At 43.3% G+C, this 17,050-nt stretch overlaps 1 protein-coding gene across 17 annotated transcripts in view; it reads right to left on the reverse strand.

Annotated features, from left to right (window-relative positions):
* Positions 1-15,406: 15,406 nt before the first annotated feature.
* Positions 15,407-17,050, reverse strand: part of PLEKHA7 (pleckstrin homology domain containing A7) — a 213,554-nt gene continuing 211,910 nt past the window's right edge. For 14 of the 17 annotated variants that reach the window (XR_009345313.1, XM_059137273.1, XM_059137261.1 and 11 more), the window contains one exon: positions 15,407-16,886. Coding sequence is in view for 8 of the 17 variants with exons in the window: in XM_059137273.1 (XP_058993256.1) it covers positions 16,864-16,886 (23 nt within the window). In the remaining 9 variants the exon portion in view is untranslated. The remainder of the gene's footprint in view (positions 16,887-17,050) is intronic. The other 3 variants (XM_059137335.1, XM_059137299.1, XM_059137258.1) reach the window with 1 other exon arrangement.

Below are 17,050 nucleotides of genomic sequence, written 5' to 3' on the forward strand. Positions count from 1 at the left end.
ATAAGTCTTGGTTCTTAATATGTAAATAGAAGAGCCTTCTTCTAAAATAACTTCACTGAAAGACCTTTTTCTTCATGACCAAATGGAGAAGTTCTTATTCCAGCTAATTCATATATTATTGGACCATTTATATAATTCAGGGTTGGAATAAATTTAGGTCTATTGGTCCATGTAACCTAGTGTCCCAGCACCACATTAAACATCATGGCTATCTTTTAAGCATGAATATCAGGGTTGTGTTTTTTTTTCATTATCAATTTTAGGGGAAAAAACGGAGACAGATACTTTGCCATCTTGATATCCCTATTAAAGAATCAGGTTGGAAAATACAAATTATTTTGGTACAGTGAAAGACTAATTCAGTCAAAAGTTTAATGGCAAATTTCTATCACTGATAATTTCTTAACTGAAATGCGCTTCTCCCACCTGTTTATCTATACCAATGATATAACAGTCTTTACTGGAAAGCTTTTTAGGAACACAATTTCCAATTTTCTGTGTAATCGGTAAAAGTCCTCAAATCTATAATTTTTTTAAACCTGGGAGAAATGAAGTTACAGAAGAAAGTTTGAAGTTACTGTTTTTCTGATTAAACAGCAGTTTGAGATCAGAAAGACAGGTCACATTCTTTGAGTAAATTTTGAGGAAAAATTTTCAAATACCTGTTTGACTTCAGTGACCACTTCTTACCGGGCTTTGGTTCCATTACTTTGTCTCCAACAACAGCCATATCTTGGATACTTCCAATATCCAAAAACAACTTTACCTCTGAAATTGCTAATTTAGAAATTACCTCTGACCATGACAGTTCTCTTCTTTATATATGTTCAAATTAAGTCATTGTCAATCTATTTTCACCTTCACAATCCCTGTCTAGATTATTAATTGGTCTGTCCATTCAATAGCACTATTGCCAGTGTCCTAAATAATCTTCTTCAGTCATACCTTCCTGGGAAATTCCATGTGTAGATCTATCCAGTCCTTTATGGATTATTTCTGGAGAAGACCGAGTATTACTAAAAATCAATGTTAACTGGCCTAAACACTGCATGTTATCAATACTGTTTTTTTCTAGTCAACTCTTTTCCCATTTTGTTAGCGATTGTCTAAAGCCTCTATTCATAAACCTATAACCCTCCTTCATTCTTAACATGCCCTAACTTACATAAGAAATAGATTTTATCAGGCAGAAATTCCTTCAACTTCTGTCTTCTAAATTCACAACCATGGACAAGTTCCACAGCTTTAGGCCTTTTAGGTCACAGCCCTGCTCTACCACCACAGTAAAAAAGCTGAGTGACCTTGTGCAAACTAGATCTCTCTCGGTCTCCTTTCCTTGTCTGTAAAATGAAGATAGCAATAGCAACTACCTTGTATGGTGACTGACAATTTGATAAAGCAGATTAAAAGCATTTCACACTGGTAGGTATTCAGTGCTCAATAAATACTAGCTATAGTTAATCCTTTGAATCTTCTTGTGAACCTAGTGCTTTTGATTATCTTCCTTTGCATCTTCAACTTCTCCCTTAATCTGTTGGCCCTTTTCTGTCAACATTTTTACCCCCAGTATTTTACATCTTAAAAATAATTGTTCTTAGATAATACATACTTGAGCTATTGTCATCCTACCTCATGCCTTCCACATCCAGTTTTAATAACTTGCTTCTATCACTGCCATCCCCTCCCTCCTCACTTCATTTCAATATGGTTTCACACAACTACTTTGAAAACTTGCATCAAATCAGTGATTCTCATTTTCCTAAAATGGATTTTTCAGTTAATTCCTTGCTTGACCTGTTAGCAGTACTAAGCATTGTTAACCATCAATCTTTAGATGAATATCTACTCTTGGGTTACACAGAGATTCAATAGAATCAATTTCTGTACATCTCTATGTTCTTGTTCCTAAATTGATCTCTCTCAAACCTACCTCTCCTTTCATGATTGACTTTCTCAGGAAAGGAAGGAAAGGTAATACCTCTTCATCATCCCAAACTTCACAGTAATTTATCTTCCCTGTGGGTAAAATTAAGGGCTCCAAAAGAGGGGACAATTTGAAATGTTGATACTGAGGCCTGAATGCAAGTCAGGTGGTTTCCTGTTCTATGCCTTTAATAAAATTAGTAGAGAAAGTGAATTGTCAGCTGATTTATTAGGGATACATTTTGGTGAAAGATCATAATGATGTTTGGCCTAGATGCCAAGAGTTCAGGTTTTTGTTTTTTGTTTTTTTTAATTAACATAAAATGTACTATTTGCCCCAGGGGTTCAGGTCTGTGAATCATCAGGTTTAACACACTTCACAGCACTCACCATAGCACATACCTCCCCAATATCCATAACCCAGCCACCCTATCCCTTCCCCCCACCACCACACCCCATTGCAACCCTCAGTTTGTTTCCTGAGATTGAGAGTCTCTCACGGTTTGTCTCCCTCCCAATCCCATCTTGTTTCATTTTTTCCTTCCCTACTCCCCACAAACCTCCCCCCGCCATCCCTCATATCAAAGAGATCATATAATAATTGTCTCTCTGATAGGCTTATTTTGCTTAGCATAATACGCTTAGTTCCACAGAGGTTTGAAGTTTAAAATCTATTGCCAACTCTTCATATGAGCAAGGATTCTCAGTGCTTTCACCTATAAAAATAGAAAATAAATTTTCTCCTTTAGAAATTCAAGTTATATACATGTTGCTTCTATTCTCCATGTCATTTTTCTTTATTTTTAAACCCTATTTTCTATTCCCCATATTGTGATTTGAGCACTGTATCTTCTGTCATTCCAGTTCTATATTCATTTTTGTAAATTTTATTCCTGGGTTCCAGCAGCTCACATGTCATTCTTTGTTGTTTCATCATATCCTCTTGTATTTCTGATGTCTGCTCTTATTTTATAGAGATTAATCTTCCATTAAGATACTCAGGTTAAAGGGGCGCCTGGGTGGCTCAGTTGGTTGGACGACTGCCTTCGGCTCAGATCATGATCCTGGAGTCCCGGGATCGAGTCCCACATCGGGCTCCCAGCTCCATGGGGAGTCTGCTTCTCCCTCTGACCTTCTCCTCGCTCATGTTCTCTCTCACTGTTTCTCTCTCTCAAATAAATAAATAATCTTTTTAAAAAAAAAAGATACTCAGGTTATGAAATGTTTGATCATAATTCTCAACTTTTAAAAAGATTTTATTTATTCATTTGACAGAGATCACAAGTAGGCAGAGAGGTATGCAAAGAGAGAGAAAAGAAGGGAAGCAGGCTCCCTAACGAGGAGAGAGCCCAATGCGGGGCTCGATCCCAGGATGCTGGGATCACGACCCAAGCTGAAGGCAGAGGCTTTAACCCGCTGAACCACCCACATGCCCCAATTCTCAACTACTTTGAGGCAATTTTTTGTGTGTGTGCTTCATGTAATGTCTATTTTTCTTGATTTTTTCCTCTATTGTAATATCTTCATATAAAGCCTGTGCTAGTTTGTTTTTTGTTTTTGTTTTTGTTTTTGTTTTTACTTTTATCAACTACAAATATTTATTGCACCTACAGTGTGTCAGCATAGTTCTAGCCACTGGAAGTACAGCAGTGAGCAAAAATCTTTAATGATTTAATGAGGCTTACATTCTCATGGAGGGGTGATACACAAACGTATCAAATGAGATAAACATAAGAAAACAGGGTAAAGGGATGCAATGTAAGTAACTGAATAAGCTAGGGGTCACAAAGAGTTGTGAGATGAGTTCAAAGAGATAGCAGTTAGGAATAAGATCATTAAAGCCACAAAAGGAACTTTGGATTTTATGCTGAGAAGAGATAACGGAGAGAGTTTTTGATTAGAGTGACATGATCTAATGTAGTCAGGCAGCTCTGTTTGAAAAAAATACTATTGAGAGTCAAACGTCAAAATGGAGAGCATAGGTATGAAATTATTGTAGTATTCTAGGTGAGCACAGGAATGTAGATTAGAGGGTAATGGTGGAAGTAATGAGAAATTGATTCTGAGATGTATTTTGAAGGTAGAGGCACCAGTATTTGCCAGAAGACTGGATGTAGCATGTGAGAGGGGAGTCAAAAATGAGTTCCCATTTACCTGTATGAAGAAAACTGATGACTCATCTTCAATTTAAGCTCTGCCCAGATATTTGCAGGATTTTCATATTGAGGAGGAGATAAGCTAACAGTTTTTTATTGTGATCCAGAGTTATGTGTGTGAACCCCTCTAGCCTTGCCAGTGAAGATCATATGCTACAGTAGAGGGCTCTTCACATGCAGGGTTTTCCTCTCTTCCTGCTACTTTAACAGACTGGTCCTGCAAATAGGCTCACCTTTGAAAAGACAGTAGTTAGGTTTCTCAGATACTGCAGAAGCAAGTCTCCTGTACTCTTCTTTTGATATTCACTACTTGTTCAACTCTCACTCACTTGAGAGTTCCACGTGTCACATGTCTCCTAGGCTTGTTGAAGCTAGAGTTTGAGGTTCCATTTCTCATTTTCCTTACTGCTTTTGGGTGATTTCCAAAAGAAGAGAGAAGTGGAAGTACACATTAACTTATCACACCAAAATTATTACTGCTTAAACCCCCACTAGTTTGATTTCTAAACTTCAGCTCCCTAGCCCACTCTCAGAAGGCATTCCACAATTACTTCTGGCACAGGATAAACCAAAGGAACATCTGTATGCTCCCCCCAACGTATGCCTCCCACAGATGCCAAACAGTGCCTTCCCTCTTCTCTCCATCTCACCAAACTGCTGTTCACTGCCCTCAAAGCTGCTTCAGGAGCCTAATTCACTCTACTAAACACAGTGGCTTTTGCGCCTTTACCAGTACTAAGATGTTGCCTCCTCAGGCTGACTTCAAATGGAGTCATTCTGCCTGCCACTCTTCAAATTAAAGTAAAGCCATTTCCAAAAGGATTCTTATATTAGAGATAAAAGATCAGTCCTGAAAACTGAGGCTTACAGTTAATGTAATAAACATGAAATTTAAGCTTTGAAAAGCTTCTACACAGGAAGACTTTCCTTCCAAAGCCAAAGGAAAACACAACTCATTATAACCCATGGCCTCTAGTTAAACTGGCTATGTGCTTTCCTTTATAAAGCAGACTACTGGTATTAAGTTCTAATGTGGGTCTTGTCTGGAGTATGATTCTTAGACCAGTGGTTCTCAACCAGGAGGGATTTTTGCCTCCCAAGGAACATTTGGCAATGTCTGAAGATACTAATATTTGGTGATACTGGGGGGTGCTACTGGTATTTAGTGGGCAGAGACTAGGGATGCTGCTACATTTCCTATAATAGTACAGGACGGACCCCCGCAACAGAGAATCATCTGGCCCCAAATGTTAGTGTTGAGATTGAGAAATGCTACCCTTAAACCCAGGTAGGATGGGCTCCTACTCTGGAGCCCAAGCCTTAAAGGGCACTGCATATCACAGATACATTTATCAAAGGGCAAATAGGTGCCTTTATTGCTCAGAATCTGCCACTTGGGGCTGGCATAGTACAGCCTAAAACCTTAAACATTCAACCTTGTGACCAGGAAAATCCTCCACATACTTTGCCCTTTGTGCTTGAAACAAGAGGTGACTATGTCCAAATTCCATGATGGTGGATGGGTTTTGCCACTGCTAATGTCAGAGACAGACACTGCTTTAGAGTATGAGAGAATCTGAGTGTCAAAAGCATTTCAGTAAGAGAAAGACTAATTGATTTGTCAAATCCTTCTCACACAGATGTAATTCTTGCATAATGCAGTATTGTTGCCTAGCAGGGAAACAGAGTGAAAAGAGTTAGCATTCATACAATTATACATCCTTTAAAGAAAGAAAATAGAATACGAGGAAAATCTATCTTTTAAAGCAATAAAAGAACCTTCCCAAACTTACAAAAGATATACACTTACAGACTTGAAATCTCTAAATTCCAAAGTAGATAAAGACAAACTCACATCTAGACATATTCTAGTAAAAGTGCTATGAACCAAAGACAAGAAGAAAAGTAACTGCAGACAGAGAAGAAAATACACATTATCTTTAAGGGTGCAAAAATAAGACAACTGACCTTTCACCATAAACAAAAGAAGCCAGAACACAAGGTAATGGTAACTTCAAAACACTGCGGGGGGGGGGGGGGGGCGGAGGAGAACCCCACCAACAAGGAATCCTATCCACAGTGAAAATATCTTTCAAGAGTAAAGATATCTGTGCTGGCCAACCCACACGGGACTTCTGATCACTGAGAGAAAGGAAGCACATTCTGATTTCCACGTCCAACCCTCCTTGCTCCTGAGGTCATTTTCCAACCGCAGTAAAGGAGTGTAGACAGAAGCAGCAGGTTCACTGGGTGGAAAAAACAGACCAGCATGCAAGACTGTCAAGGAGATTGGGATTTGGAAGTAAGAGTCCTGGCAATGGGGGAGCTGTCAAAATCTACAAATCTACAAAAGCACTCCTTTGGGCCCTTGGCTGACAGCCTTTGGAATGGGTGATGCACCTCCAGGGGGAAATGGCACAAAATGCTGACCTCCCGCTTCTACCTTTCCTCTGAATCTTGGCTCCATACAGTGCTTTGACAACTCTCCTGTGGGGGGGGGGGGGGTTGTTTGTTGTTTGTTTTTGTACTTTAGCCTCCTTTTCTATTTGTTCTCATAGAGGAAGTTGATTCAAAGTCACCTTGTCCACCATTGCTAGAAGCAGAATTCTTTCTATAAAATATTTTGGAAAGAAAATTTTAAAGGCCTAAATAAATGAACTTATGTTCAGGATTAGGACACTCAATATTATAGAGATGATACACATCTCTCCAAAGTAATCTACACATCATGCAATCTCAATAGGAAAAAAAAAATCCATTTGACGGCGGGGGGTGAAACTTGGCAAGTTGATTCTAAAATTTGTAAGGAAATAGAAAAGACCAAAAATTGGTAAGATATTTGTGAAGAATAAAACAGACACCTTGCTTTTCTGGGAATCAGCACTTACTCTGAAGCTCCAGTCATTAAAATAGTGTGATAGAGTAACAGACAAATAGACAATGGAATAGGAAAAAAAGTAGCCCAGAAATAGATTCTCACACATACAAATGCTTGATTTATGACAAAGGTGGCACAGTACAACAGTGAGAAATGATAGATTCTTCAATAGTCTTGATATATACATAGAAAAAATGAAAACTGATGTCCACTTCACTTAAAAATCAATTCCAGGTGGATTGTAGATCTGTAAAAGGCAAAACAATAAAGCTTAGAAAACACTGTGGGGAAAAAAAAATACTATGGAAGAACATTTTTATGACAAGTATAGGAAGACTCTTTCAACAAGATTAAAAAAAAAAAAAAAACAAAAAACAAAATCCACAAACTACAAAGGGAAAAATTTACAAACTTGATTACCTTAAAATCAGTAATGTCTATTCATTAAAAGACACTGTAAAAATTCAAGTCACAGAGTGTAAGAAGATACTAGCAATCTAGCAATTCATTATAATCAATACGAGGCTTTGTGTCAGATACTTCTCGTGCTCCACTGCACATCCTCTAGGCCCCCATTTTACTCTAGCTATTACTGCTGTGGGATCTCATTTAGCCTCACCTCTCATTTGATGCCCAATGGCTTCTTGGCTGCCCCAATACAGGGATCTTTTGGGAAACACAGGTGGGATATGGAGATATGTGGGACACCCTATGGGGAAAACCCTTGGTCAATGGAGTCCCTGAGATAGATAAGTGATCTTCTCTTTCATACCTCAGATAATTTTGAGGTGTATTTTACATGGCTCTTCAGAAGGCCCCAATAAAATTGAGCCCATTTCCCACCACAGTCACCAGGTTGAAAAGGCATTCTTCTGTTGGTTTCTTCTCTTTCCTTTCCACTTATGTTCCATAGGATCATTTCCCAAGTAAACCATCTTCCTGCAAGCCCTTGCCTTAGGCCCTGCTTTCTAGGAGTAACCCAAGCTAAAATAGATTTATATTCAGAAACCCCACAAATCAACAAGGAAAAGGTTAGCAAACCCTAGAATAACAAAACTCCTGACAGGTACTTTACCCACACCCACCAAAAAAAGAAAAGAAAGAAAGAAAGAAAGAAAGGAAGGAAGAAAGAAAGAAAGAGAAAAAGAAAAGACAAAGAAAAAAAGAAAGAAATCCAAATGGTCAATGAACTTTGAAAAGATGCTCAATATCATTAATAATCAGAGAGACACTAATCAACCTACTTCATACACATCAAAATGGCTAACGTTAACAAGAAAGTTCTGTTGTGTAGATTATCTATTGTTGTATAAGTTACCCCCAAACTTAACGGCTTAACCCAATAAACATTTATCTCATGGTTTCCATGAGCCAGGAATCTGATTAGCTGATGCCTCTGGAGGAGGGTCTCTCACCAGGCTGTAATCAAGATGGCTGCTGGGGCTGTCATCACCTCCAGGTCTCCCTGAGGAAAGGACCCACTTCCCAGCTCACTTACATGACTGCTGCCATCCTCAGGTCCTTGCTGACTGTTGGTCAGACATAAGTCCCTTGGCCTGCAGGCCTCTCCACGGGTTAGCTCACAACATGGCTTCCCTCACAGTGAGCAAGTAAGAAAGCAAGGGAGAACGCTCAAGACAGAAGCTAGTCTTCTTGTAACCTCATCTTGAAAGTGACATCCTGTTATGTTTTCTCATAACAGGGGCTTACACAGGATGCAAATACCAGAGGCAGAGATCATTGGGGGTCATCTTAGAGGCTGCCACCACAGCAAGGATGTGGCACAACTCACATTCATCCTAGGACTATAAATTAGTGCTCCTACTTTGGAAAACAGTTTGCCTTTTCTACCTATACTGAAGATATGCTTATCTTATTACCTAGCAACTCTACACTGGGTACCTACCAAAAGATGTACGTGCACCAAGAGACACATACACAAATGTTTGTAGCAGTCTTATCTGTGATAGCTCCTGACTGGACATGCCCAAATGTCCTTTGACAGTAGAATGATAAATACTTATCGAATATTCCTCCTATGAATACTATACAACACAAAACAAGTGGGATAGAGTTACCAGGATGACTATCATAAATACAGTGTTTAGTGAAAAAAAAGGCAGACACAAGGGAATGCATTCTTTATTAGTCCATTCGTGCACATTTCAGAAAACAAACAAAACTAAGCTACAGATTGTGATGATGGCTGCTTGGATAGTAAAGCTGTGAAGAAAAAGCAAGTAAGAAGTTACCACAAAAGTCATCTTGCACAGGAGAGGGAGGGAGGGAGGGCCTACTGAGCGGGAAGGAGAGTGAGAGGGGCTTCCGGCTTCCTGGCCAACAGAATTTTTTTCTTTTTCATTTTATTTCTTTTCAGTGTTCCAGAATTCATTTTTTATGCACCACACCCAAAGGAATTCTTGACTGATGCAGCGGTTGCACGGGGGCTGGTGCTCTGACCTTTCACAGAGCTGTACATTGTGATTTTGTGTACCATACATATGTATTATAGACCTTGCCCTCAAGAGAGCTTTCACAAAACTGCACACAAACTCACATCCTATTATCCGGCTGCACACAAAAGGGGGCCCGTGAAGGGTTTGGCCTAAGTGCTCAGGGGATGTGAAATAAGGACCATTTCCAGGACTCCTGCAGGTAGGAAATCCTGTCTGCCTCACCTCTTGACCATGACAGGTTCTGGAAGGAAAGGAAGGCCTGCCATTTGTTGCAGCCCCTCTTCCCCTTAGAGGACCCAGTCTCTCCCTTGTTCCAGACAGGAGGCAGCAAATGGGAGGGGGAGCAGGACTGGCTGAGGGGCCCTCAGGTCAGGAGTCAGGGACAGCTCAGCTCTCAGAGACAACCTGCCTGCCCCACGTGACTTCAGCGAGCAGCTGCAAAATCCTTCTCCATCCACCTCCCCCCACCCCTGCCCCCACAACTTCAACGAAAAGGTCAAGGGAATTTTCCTCTCCTTTAAATGGAATGAATCTCTCTTGGGCCCAGAAAGAATTATTTATCAAGTGTTCATGGCACTCCCAGTGCCTTTACAGGGCCCAGCCGTGCTCTGAGGCACAACAGACAACTTTCTTCCTGAAAGCTCAGTTTATAGGCCAACTTCAAAGCCCAGGTCCTCAGAGCAGGGCACGAGGCTCCAGTTTGGGAATTGACATCAAAGGGGCAGGCGCAGGCTGATCTCATGTTGGGTGGACAGCCGCAGGGCTGCAGGGGGAGGCCTCAGAGGATCCGCCTGTCCTCGGTCCCTGGGGAGTTCAAGGAGGCAGCTTGGCAGGGGCATGGCCTTGTGAACCCCAACTTCAAAGCCCCAGGCTGTTTTCACCTGCTGCAGGCACCTGTCAGAAAAGGCAGACAGGGGCGCCTAGGGGCTCAGTTGGTTGAGCATCCAACTCTTGCATGGCACTCGGGTCCCAACCTCATGGGTCGTGAGATGGAGCCCCACGCTGGGCTCAGCAGGAGTCTGCTTGAGTACTCTCCTCCTCTGCCCCTACTTCCCCCCAGATAAATAAATCTTTAAAAATAAATAAATACATAAAATGGCAGACAGATGGTGGAGGGCAGCAGACTGAGGATAACAGATGACCCCAAACCTGGTTATCCTGCCAAATCAGGGAAAGGAGCGGTACAAATGTGGAAGAACCACCTGGATCCCCTCTCTTCACAGCAAGGATCACGCATGAGGGCAAAGCAGCACAGTGAACTTTGGCTGAGTGCTCTCATGCCAGCTACGGCGTCCAAGCATGATCTCATTCAGGCCTCGCGATCCCCCAGGAGGGAAGGTACTATTACTCCCATCTTTCAGAGGAGGAAACAGAGGCTTAGGGAGGTTCAGGCACTTGCCCAAGGTCAGAGTTAATAAGGGTAGCTTTGAATTGCATACTCTCTCCTCTTAGCTACTACTCAAGGAACTTCTGAAGAGGGTACTAGAAATGATCTCTGGGACCTAGAGTATAAAGCACCTAACAGAGCAGAGCCGAGATAGGCAACATCATCTGAAGAAGAGAGGCGCCTCCCTGGTCAACAAGGCTTGACTTCTTTCTCTCATTCATTCAGGCACTATTTCTTAGCCCCTTCTTATGGCAGACATCATTCTGGGACCTAGAGATACTTTGAACAAGACAATACTCTTGCTTTCATGAAACATATTCTTGTGAGGGAGACAGGCAATGACTACGTAAACAAAGAATAAAAGCGTGATATGTATTTAATGATCATAACTTAAATGCATGTGAATAACTACATTTTTTTTCTCTAGTGCTTCCTATGGGGCCAGAAACTGTGCTTAGCATTTTCTGTGTAATAACATTTGATCCTCACAACAACTCTACTGAGGTTGCTAATATAAACCTGTATCTTACAGGCAAGAAACTGAGGCAGTTTCAAAGAGGTTAAGTAACTTGCCCAAGGTCATGGCTGGCCAAATAGAGCAATCAGGTTTAGATTCCAGGCAGCCTGGCCCCAAAGCCTGTGATTGTTCCCTCTGCCTCCTGATTGCCTCCTTTCTGTGGTGTCAACCTACTAACAGGAGACTGGCTAGCCACAGTCACAGAGGAAGGGAGCATCTGAGGGGCCATTCATGACTCTGTCCCTAGAGAGGAAGCTGTGGTCCAGAAACATGGCATCAGGTCTCAGGACGGGAGCAGCCTACAGTGGCGATAGGTCCTCAGCTGATGCTTCTCAGTGACACCAGGACTGTCCAAGATTGCCCTGGTCTCAAGACTGCCAGGCAACCTTCCAAGGAAGACTTGGCCTTGGGAAGCGTATGTGTGTCAGTGAACACTAGTGGCCTGGGATTTAGATTCTCACCCAATTTTCTCCGTCTATCTTCAGAGCCCAGTGAGTGTGACTATTGCCCTGGGAAACAGCCCCAAGTCTTGTGGCTGACAAATCTGGGTTCTGAGCCCCAAAGCCCAGGGATGGAGGACTGGGTCAAGCACACCAAAGTAACACCTCTATGTGGAATCCTCAGGAGATGCTGTCAGATCAAAGCCAAAACGGCAGCTTCCATTACTCACTAGGCACTGTGTTAGGCACTTTCCCGTAGGCCTCTCTGCAGGCTATCCATGAGCTCATCGCTCTTACCAGGGGCAATTCTATTTCAAGTGACCCAAATCTAGAGCCATAGGACAGCTCCACTTCTCCCAGGGACAATTCTGCCTCTGAACATGGATTTGAGGTCTAGGAAGGAGACGCTTTCTAGATCCAAGAGGCCTCCAAAGGCAAACAGGAATTTGGACCAACAAGGAGCCAGGGACTCAAAGGGGACTAGGTGCCTTCAGGGGGCAAGGAGAACCGGTATGTGTGTGGAAAATGAGACTTTGTGGAAGCTTCCAGGGCCCAGGACCAGGATGACGAGAGGAACCACGGTGACAGCCCACATAACTAGCAGAACACCCCAAGATGTCAAGTCAGTTAAGGACTGAGATGTGGCTCCGGTCTCTAGGAAAGCAGCTGCGACTGATTAGTGATGTCAGCCCAAGGGCTGAGGACAATGGGAGCCTCATGTCTGACTCTGTGACCTCAGGGACTGTGTCTCATTCCCTCTCAGTTCTAAAGCAGAGTGTGAGAGAAAGCTAGCAGCCGAGCAGTCAGGAGCCCCTTATGCATGAGGCCAAAATCCTCGTTTATCAGGAGGCGCTCTTAGCAAGTGCTTTTTCTGGCTCTCCACGTAAAAGCCTTTGAGCAGCTCAGCTGGGAAGCCTCTTGTCTGACCCCTTAGCTGGATCCAGTGAGCTCAGAGGGGTCCTTTTTAGGGTCCTTTTTTAGGGGCTGCTCCAAAGCTCAGCCCTTCCTGGGCTCTTCTGCCCCCTCCAACCATGACCTGCACCCCTCATGGGACAGGAAGGCTCCCCGCCCCCCACTTGTGCCCTGGTTCCCGCCTCATCTGCATTTAACATCCCTTGTTGGGCTGCAGAAGAGAATACTCAACAGACTCATATTAAAAATGCCCTTTAAAATTCAAAAGCTTTGAACTCAAGAAATATCTCGAGAAGTTTTCATGGAAAGTTCAGCTGCACAGGTTCAATTCACTACACTTAGATGCACCTTTTCAAATAATAGGGAAAAAATGTAACAGGGTCAGACCCAATCAATATGCTTGTTCAAACAGAATTGCAGGGACTGTGATGTGCACACATTTTGTACTCTGCCTTTGTACCCCGCCACTCGCTCTGAAGAAAGGTTTCTTTGCTCGGAGAGCAATGAAAGTGATAGCCTTTGGAGTGGAGGCGGCAAAGCGATGGCGTGTTTACCGGGCTGGGAGGGGCTGCCATTTTTTCAGAGCCCCCCAGCCTTGTCTCTTTGTTCTTTTCATAACGGCACGAAACCCACATGGGCAAAGCCCCTTGTGCACCCTGGCGTCTGATGCTGAATCAGAAGCAAGGGGCTCCCAGAATTTGCCTACCATGTCTCAGAAATGTGATTTGTGGATTAGACAAATAATTTGCTGCTTCTTTCCCACCCTTGGTGCGAACACAAAAGGACTTGCCATGGAGGACTATCACCACGGGCAGAAGAAAATTCCAAAGCCCAAAATGGGCTCTTGCTGGGCTGAGCCAGGGTCCACATCCACCCCCACCCCTGCCATTCCCAGACTGACTTGGGAAGACAGAAGCTTCCCTGGGCTTGGGCTGCAATCTATAATAGCCAGGAAAATTCTAGAGAATCCAGTATAACTGAAAACCACAGCCAAGGGGGTAGAGGAAAGCAAATAGACTCAGGGAAGTTTCTACTCTCATAGCCCGCCATGAAGGCAGGCAGAAAAGTGGATGATGGGGAGCAAACAAAAGGTTTTCAGCACCTCCACCAGTCTGGGGACCTCTACTTCACATGCACTCAGAAATGCAGGTGGATCTCAGCTTGTATCACTGAAACAATGCCCTGGACATGCTGAAGACCTGGGCAGTTCAGGAAACTAAAGTGGCAATTATCCCTAAAGGGATAATTTAGGACTAGATCCTAAAGTGTTCCCATCTGTTCTTGCTAAAATTAGATAGACATCCTGGGCTCAATCCAGCCCAGGTTAAAAGTTATAGCTTGGGAGGGGAATGTCGCAAATGGATGCAGGAGCACCGAGCTCACATTTGTCAACCACGATCCCCTTGTTCACAACTCTGCTCAGAAAAAGATAAATAAAAACCAATCAATCAATCAAACTCTGCTCGGGCCCTGTGCCCCTGTTAAGGAGCAAAGCTGGAATCATGAGGCCATGCAGGGTTTTCCGGCGTGGTCCCCATCTGGAAGGTCCCCAGTCAGTGCGTACTTTCACAGATAGCCCCATCTTACCTCAAGTAAGGAATCCTCTTGATTGGGTTGAGAAGGGGGCCAGGCCCTGCTGCCCGCTTACACGTCATGGCTGCAGCAGGCCTTTTCCAAAACACACGCGCTCTTCCTGGAGTCTGAGTTGAGAGCCTGTCATGCTCTCTGCAGACTGACGTTTGGGTCACAGTTCTTACAGAAGAGGCTACCCTTCTCCTGGCTGGAGCTGGAGAAAACAGAGAGCCGCCACCTTCTCTCCTACATCGGATTGTATGTGCGAAACAGAAACTGAGACCAACAGTAAGAAGAAAACCGCAGACACGTTTTTGCTGAAAAAGGTGTATGTCTGCTGATGGCCACACTGTGTGTAGGGGGTATTGGTTTCTGTATCTTCTTTTCCTTTATATTTTAACTTTTGTACTGAGTTATTGAGGAATATCTGCTCTTCCAAGCCCCCCCACCCCGCCCAAATCTCTTTCATCTGTTTTGGAGAGACCTTCAAGTAATGCTTAAAACCAGGGAGGTTTTTTTCTTATTTTAAAATTCAAAAAGAGATCGGTAGCTAAAAAAACAGCAGTGTTCCCTGCTCAGAATGCCCTGGAACCTATTCTCCCCAGTATTAATAGTTGGAAAGTCACTCTAAACCTTGGGTACTCTTCTTGGCAATAAAGAAAAACTACCATAACAACAAACTTGGAAATACACATACCCAAGCTGAACTAGCCGCTTGGCTTCTGTTTTAAGCCTACATAACAAGTCAAAAAGAATTAAATACAAATCAAATTTGCAATGGTCCGTCACTAACCCGCTTCACTGGAATGAGCTGGCGGCGTGTGGGTTGGAAATGGTCCCCGGGCGTCCATCCTGCTATCTTGGATTGCAGTCTGTCCGCCAAACCAACCCCACATGGCAGTCCATAGCCCAGAGGCCCCTCAACTTGGGTGTTGGGGGGAACCACTGTGAGCAGCAGCTGAAGCCCCACTAAAGACCCAAAAGCACAGGCCTTCTTCTCCCAGGCCTCCAAAGTCAATCAAGCGTCAAGGAACTGTCAGCAGGAGAAACTTTTCCTAAGTGAACACAAGCAAGATCAAGAGCTGATACTGGGGATTTTCCAAAGAAATGGAAAACAAACTAAGGCCACTCATGAGGATAGAGCCAGCAAGAAGCAGAAAGCATATCAGGTTAATATTTTAATCTGTACATCACATTTTTTTTTTGCAAACCATTACACTTTTATTTAAATTAACTTTTTCTTGCAAAATATTCATTTCATTTTTCCAACAAAATCTTATAAAGGCAAAAATAAAATCTTATTTTGGCAAATGTCATGAAGTTGATACTGGCAGCATATGGAGTTAGTTAAAAATAGACAGCAATTTCTAAATATAGTTAAGATTTTTTTTTTTCCGACCATAGTCAAAGACAAATTTTCATTTAAAGTGTGGCCCTACCCAATGGAGGTTTTGTTTTTTGTTTTTTGTTTTCCTTAAAACATCATTTTCTGTATGCAAAATATCATGAGCTCATGACTTAAATAAAGGGCCACAAACACTGCTCCTGGCTTGGCAGCCCCCTCCTCACTTGAGACTGGAAGTCAAGTCCAAATCCTGCCGCCATCCATCAGGGATGCTGGGGGCACATGGCCTGACCTCTGGCCACAAGGCCCATATCACGGGGAAACTGACCTAGGTTCTCCGGGGCAGACAGCAAAGTCCTGTCACAGCCTAGTGTGGAGTCAGGGCGTTTTAGGGAAACACCACCCAGTGTGAAGTTTATTGCTTATGATACAATAAAAGGTGCTTCCCCTCACCTTTTCTGTATTTCAAAGGGCATATATATATATATATATATATATATATATATATATATATATTTTTTTTTTTTTTTTTTTTTTTTTTTTTAATTAAAGCCAACTGTTCTGTTTTTCCTAAGAGAGCCCTTTGCTGAGAGAGCCTCATGAACAGGTTGGGAGCCAAACCTCTTGAATATACTACTGCCCCTAAACGAAACCCAAGGGCCAAGGCACAGACTTGGGCTCCACATGGCAGCCTGTTGGAGTTTCCCTCTCCAGAGTCAGTCATCTGGCCAGGTCAGGGACAGCTAACCTCTGCAGCTAAGGAGCCCTCTTCCCCCAGATAGTATGCCAACAAGCCCAATGCTGGGCCCCCCTGGAAGCACATGTCAAATCCAAGCTTCACCTGAGTTCATGGATGTTGGACTGGCTCCTGCCTGCCCTGCCCTTCTCCCCAGCCCACATCTACCACGCACATGGTACCTGAATCTGTAGGTGCAGCTCCAAAATCCTGCATCCTCCCCTTTCCAGCCACTCAGCCCTTGAGATGAACATTATAAAATATATTCTGAGTCTAAAATACAGCGTCAGTATTTTACAGTGTGTATCAAAAGTGCCTTTGTCATATGTAAAAAGGAGTCTGAACTAAAACAAGTTGGGGGGAGGGTTGTTAGGACCTAGCCCTATGCTGAACTCCCCACAGTTGGTGGACCACTCCTTCTTCCAGCCGGAACCCCTGCTGAGCTGGAAGGGGGTTTCCTTGGGGGAAGGAAGATCAATCTTCTTGGACGAAACTGGTTCCACGGGGTCCCCAGCTCCAGACTTCTCCTTTGCACGTTGGGTCATGGGTCAGTCACTGCCTGGGCTGGCAAAAAGCAAAGGACACAATAAGAAGCTGGCAGGACCCCAGCCCACATCTGGGGAGCAGACAGTGGGCATGTCTGTATACACACACAACAGGAAATGGAAGGCTGACAAGACAGAGAGCAGCTGAGCAGGGGACTGGGGCAATGCGGCCGCTGGTGGGGG

Source organism: Mustela lutreola, chromosome 1 (assembly GCF_030435805.1).
Source record: "Mustela lutreola isolate mMusLut2 chromosome 1, mMusLut2.pri, whole genome shotgun sequence".
Taxonomy (NCBI): domain Eukaryota; kingdom Metazoa; phylum Chordata; class Mammalia; order Carnivora; family Mustelidae; genus Mustela; species Mustela lutreola.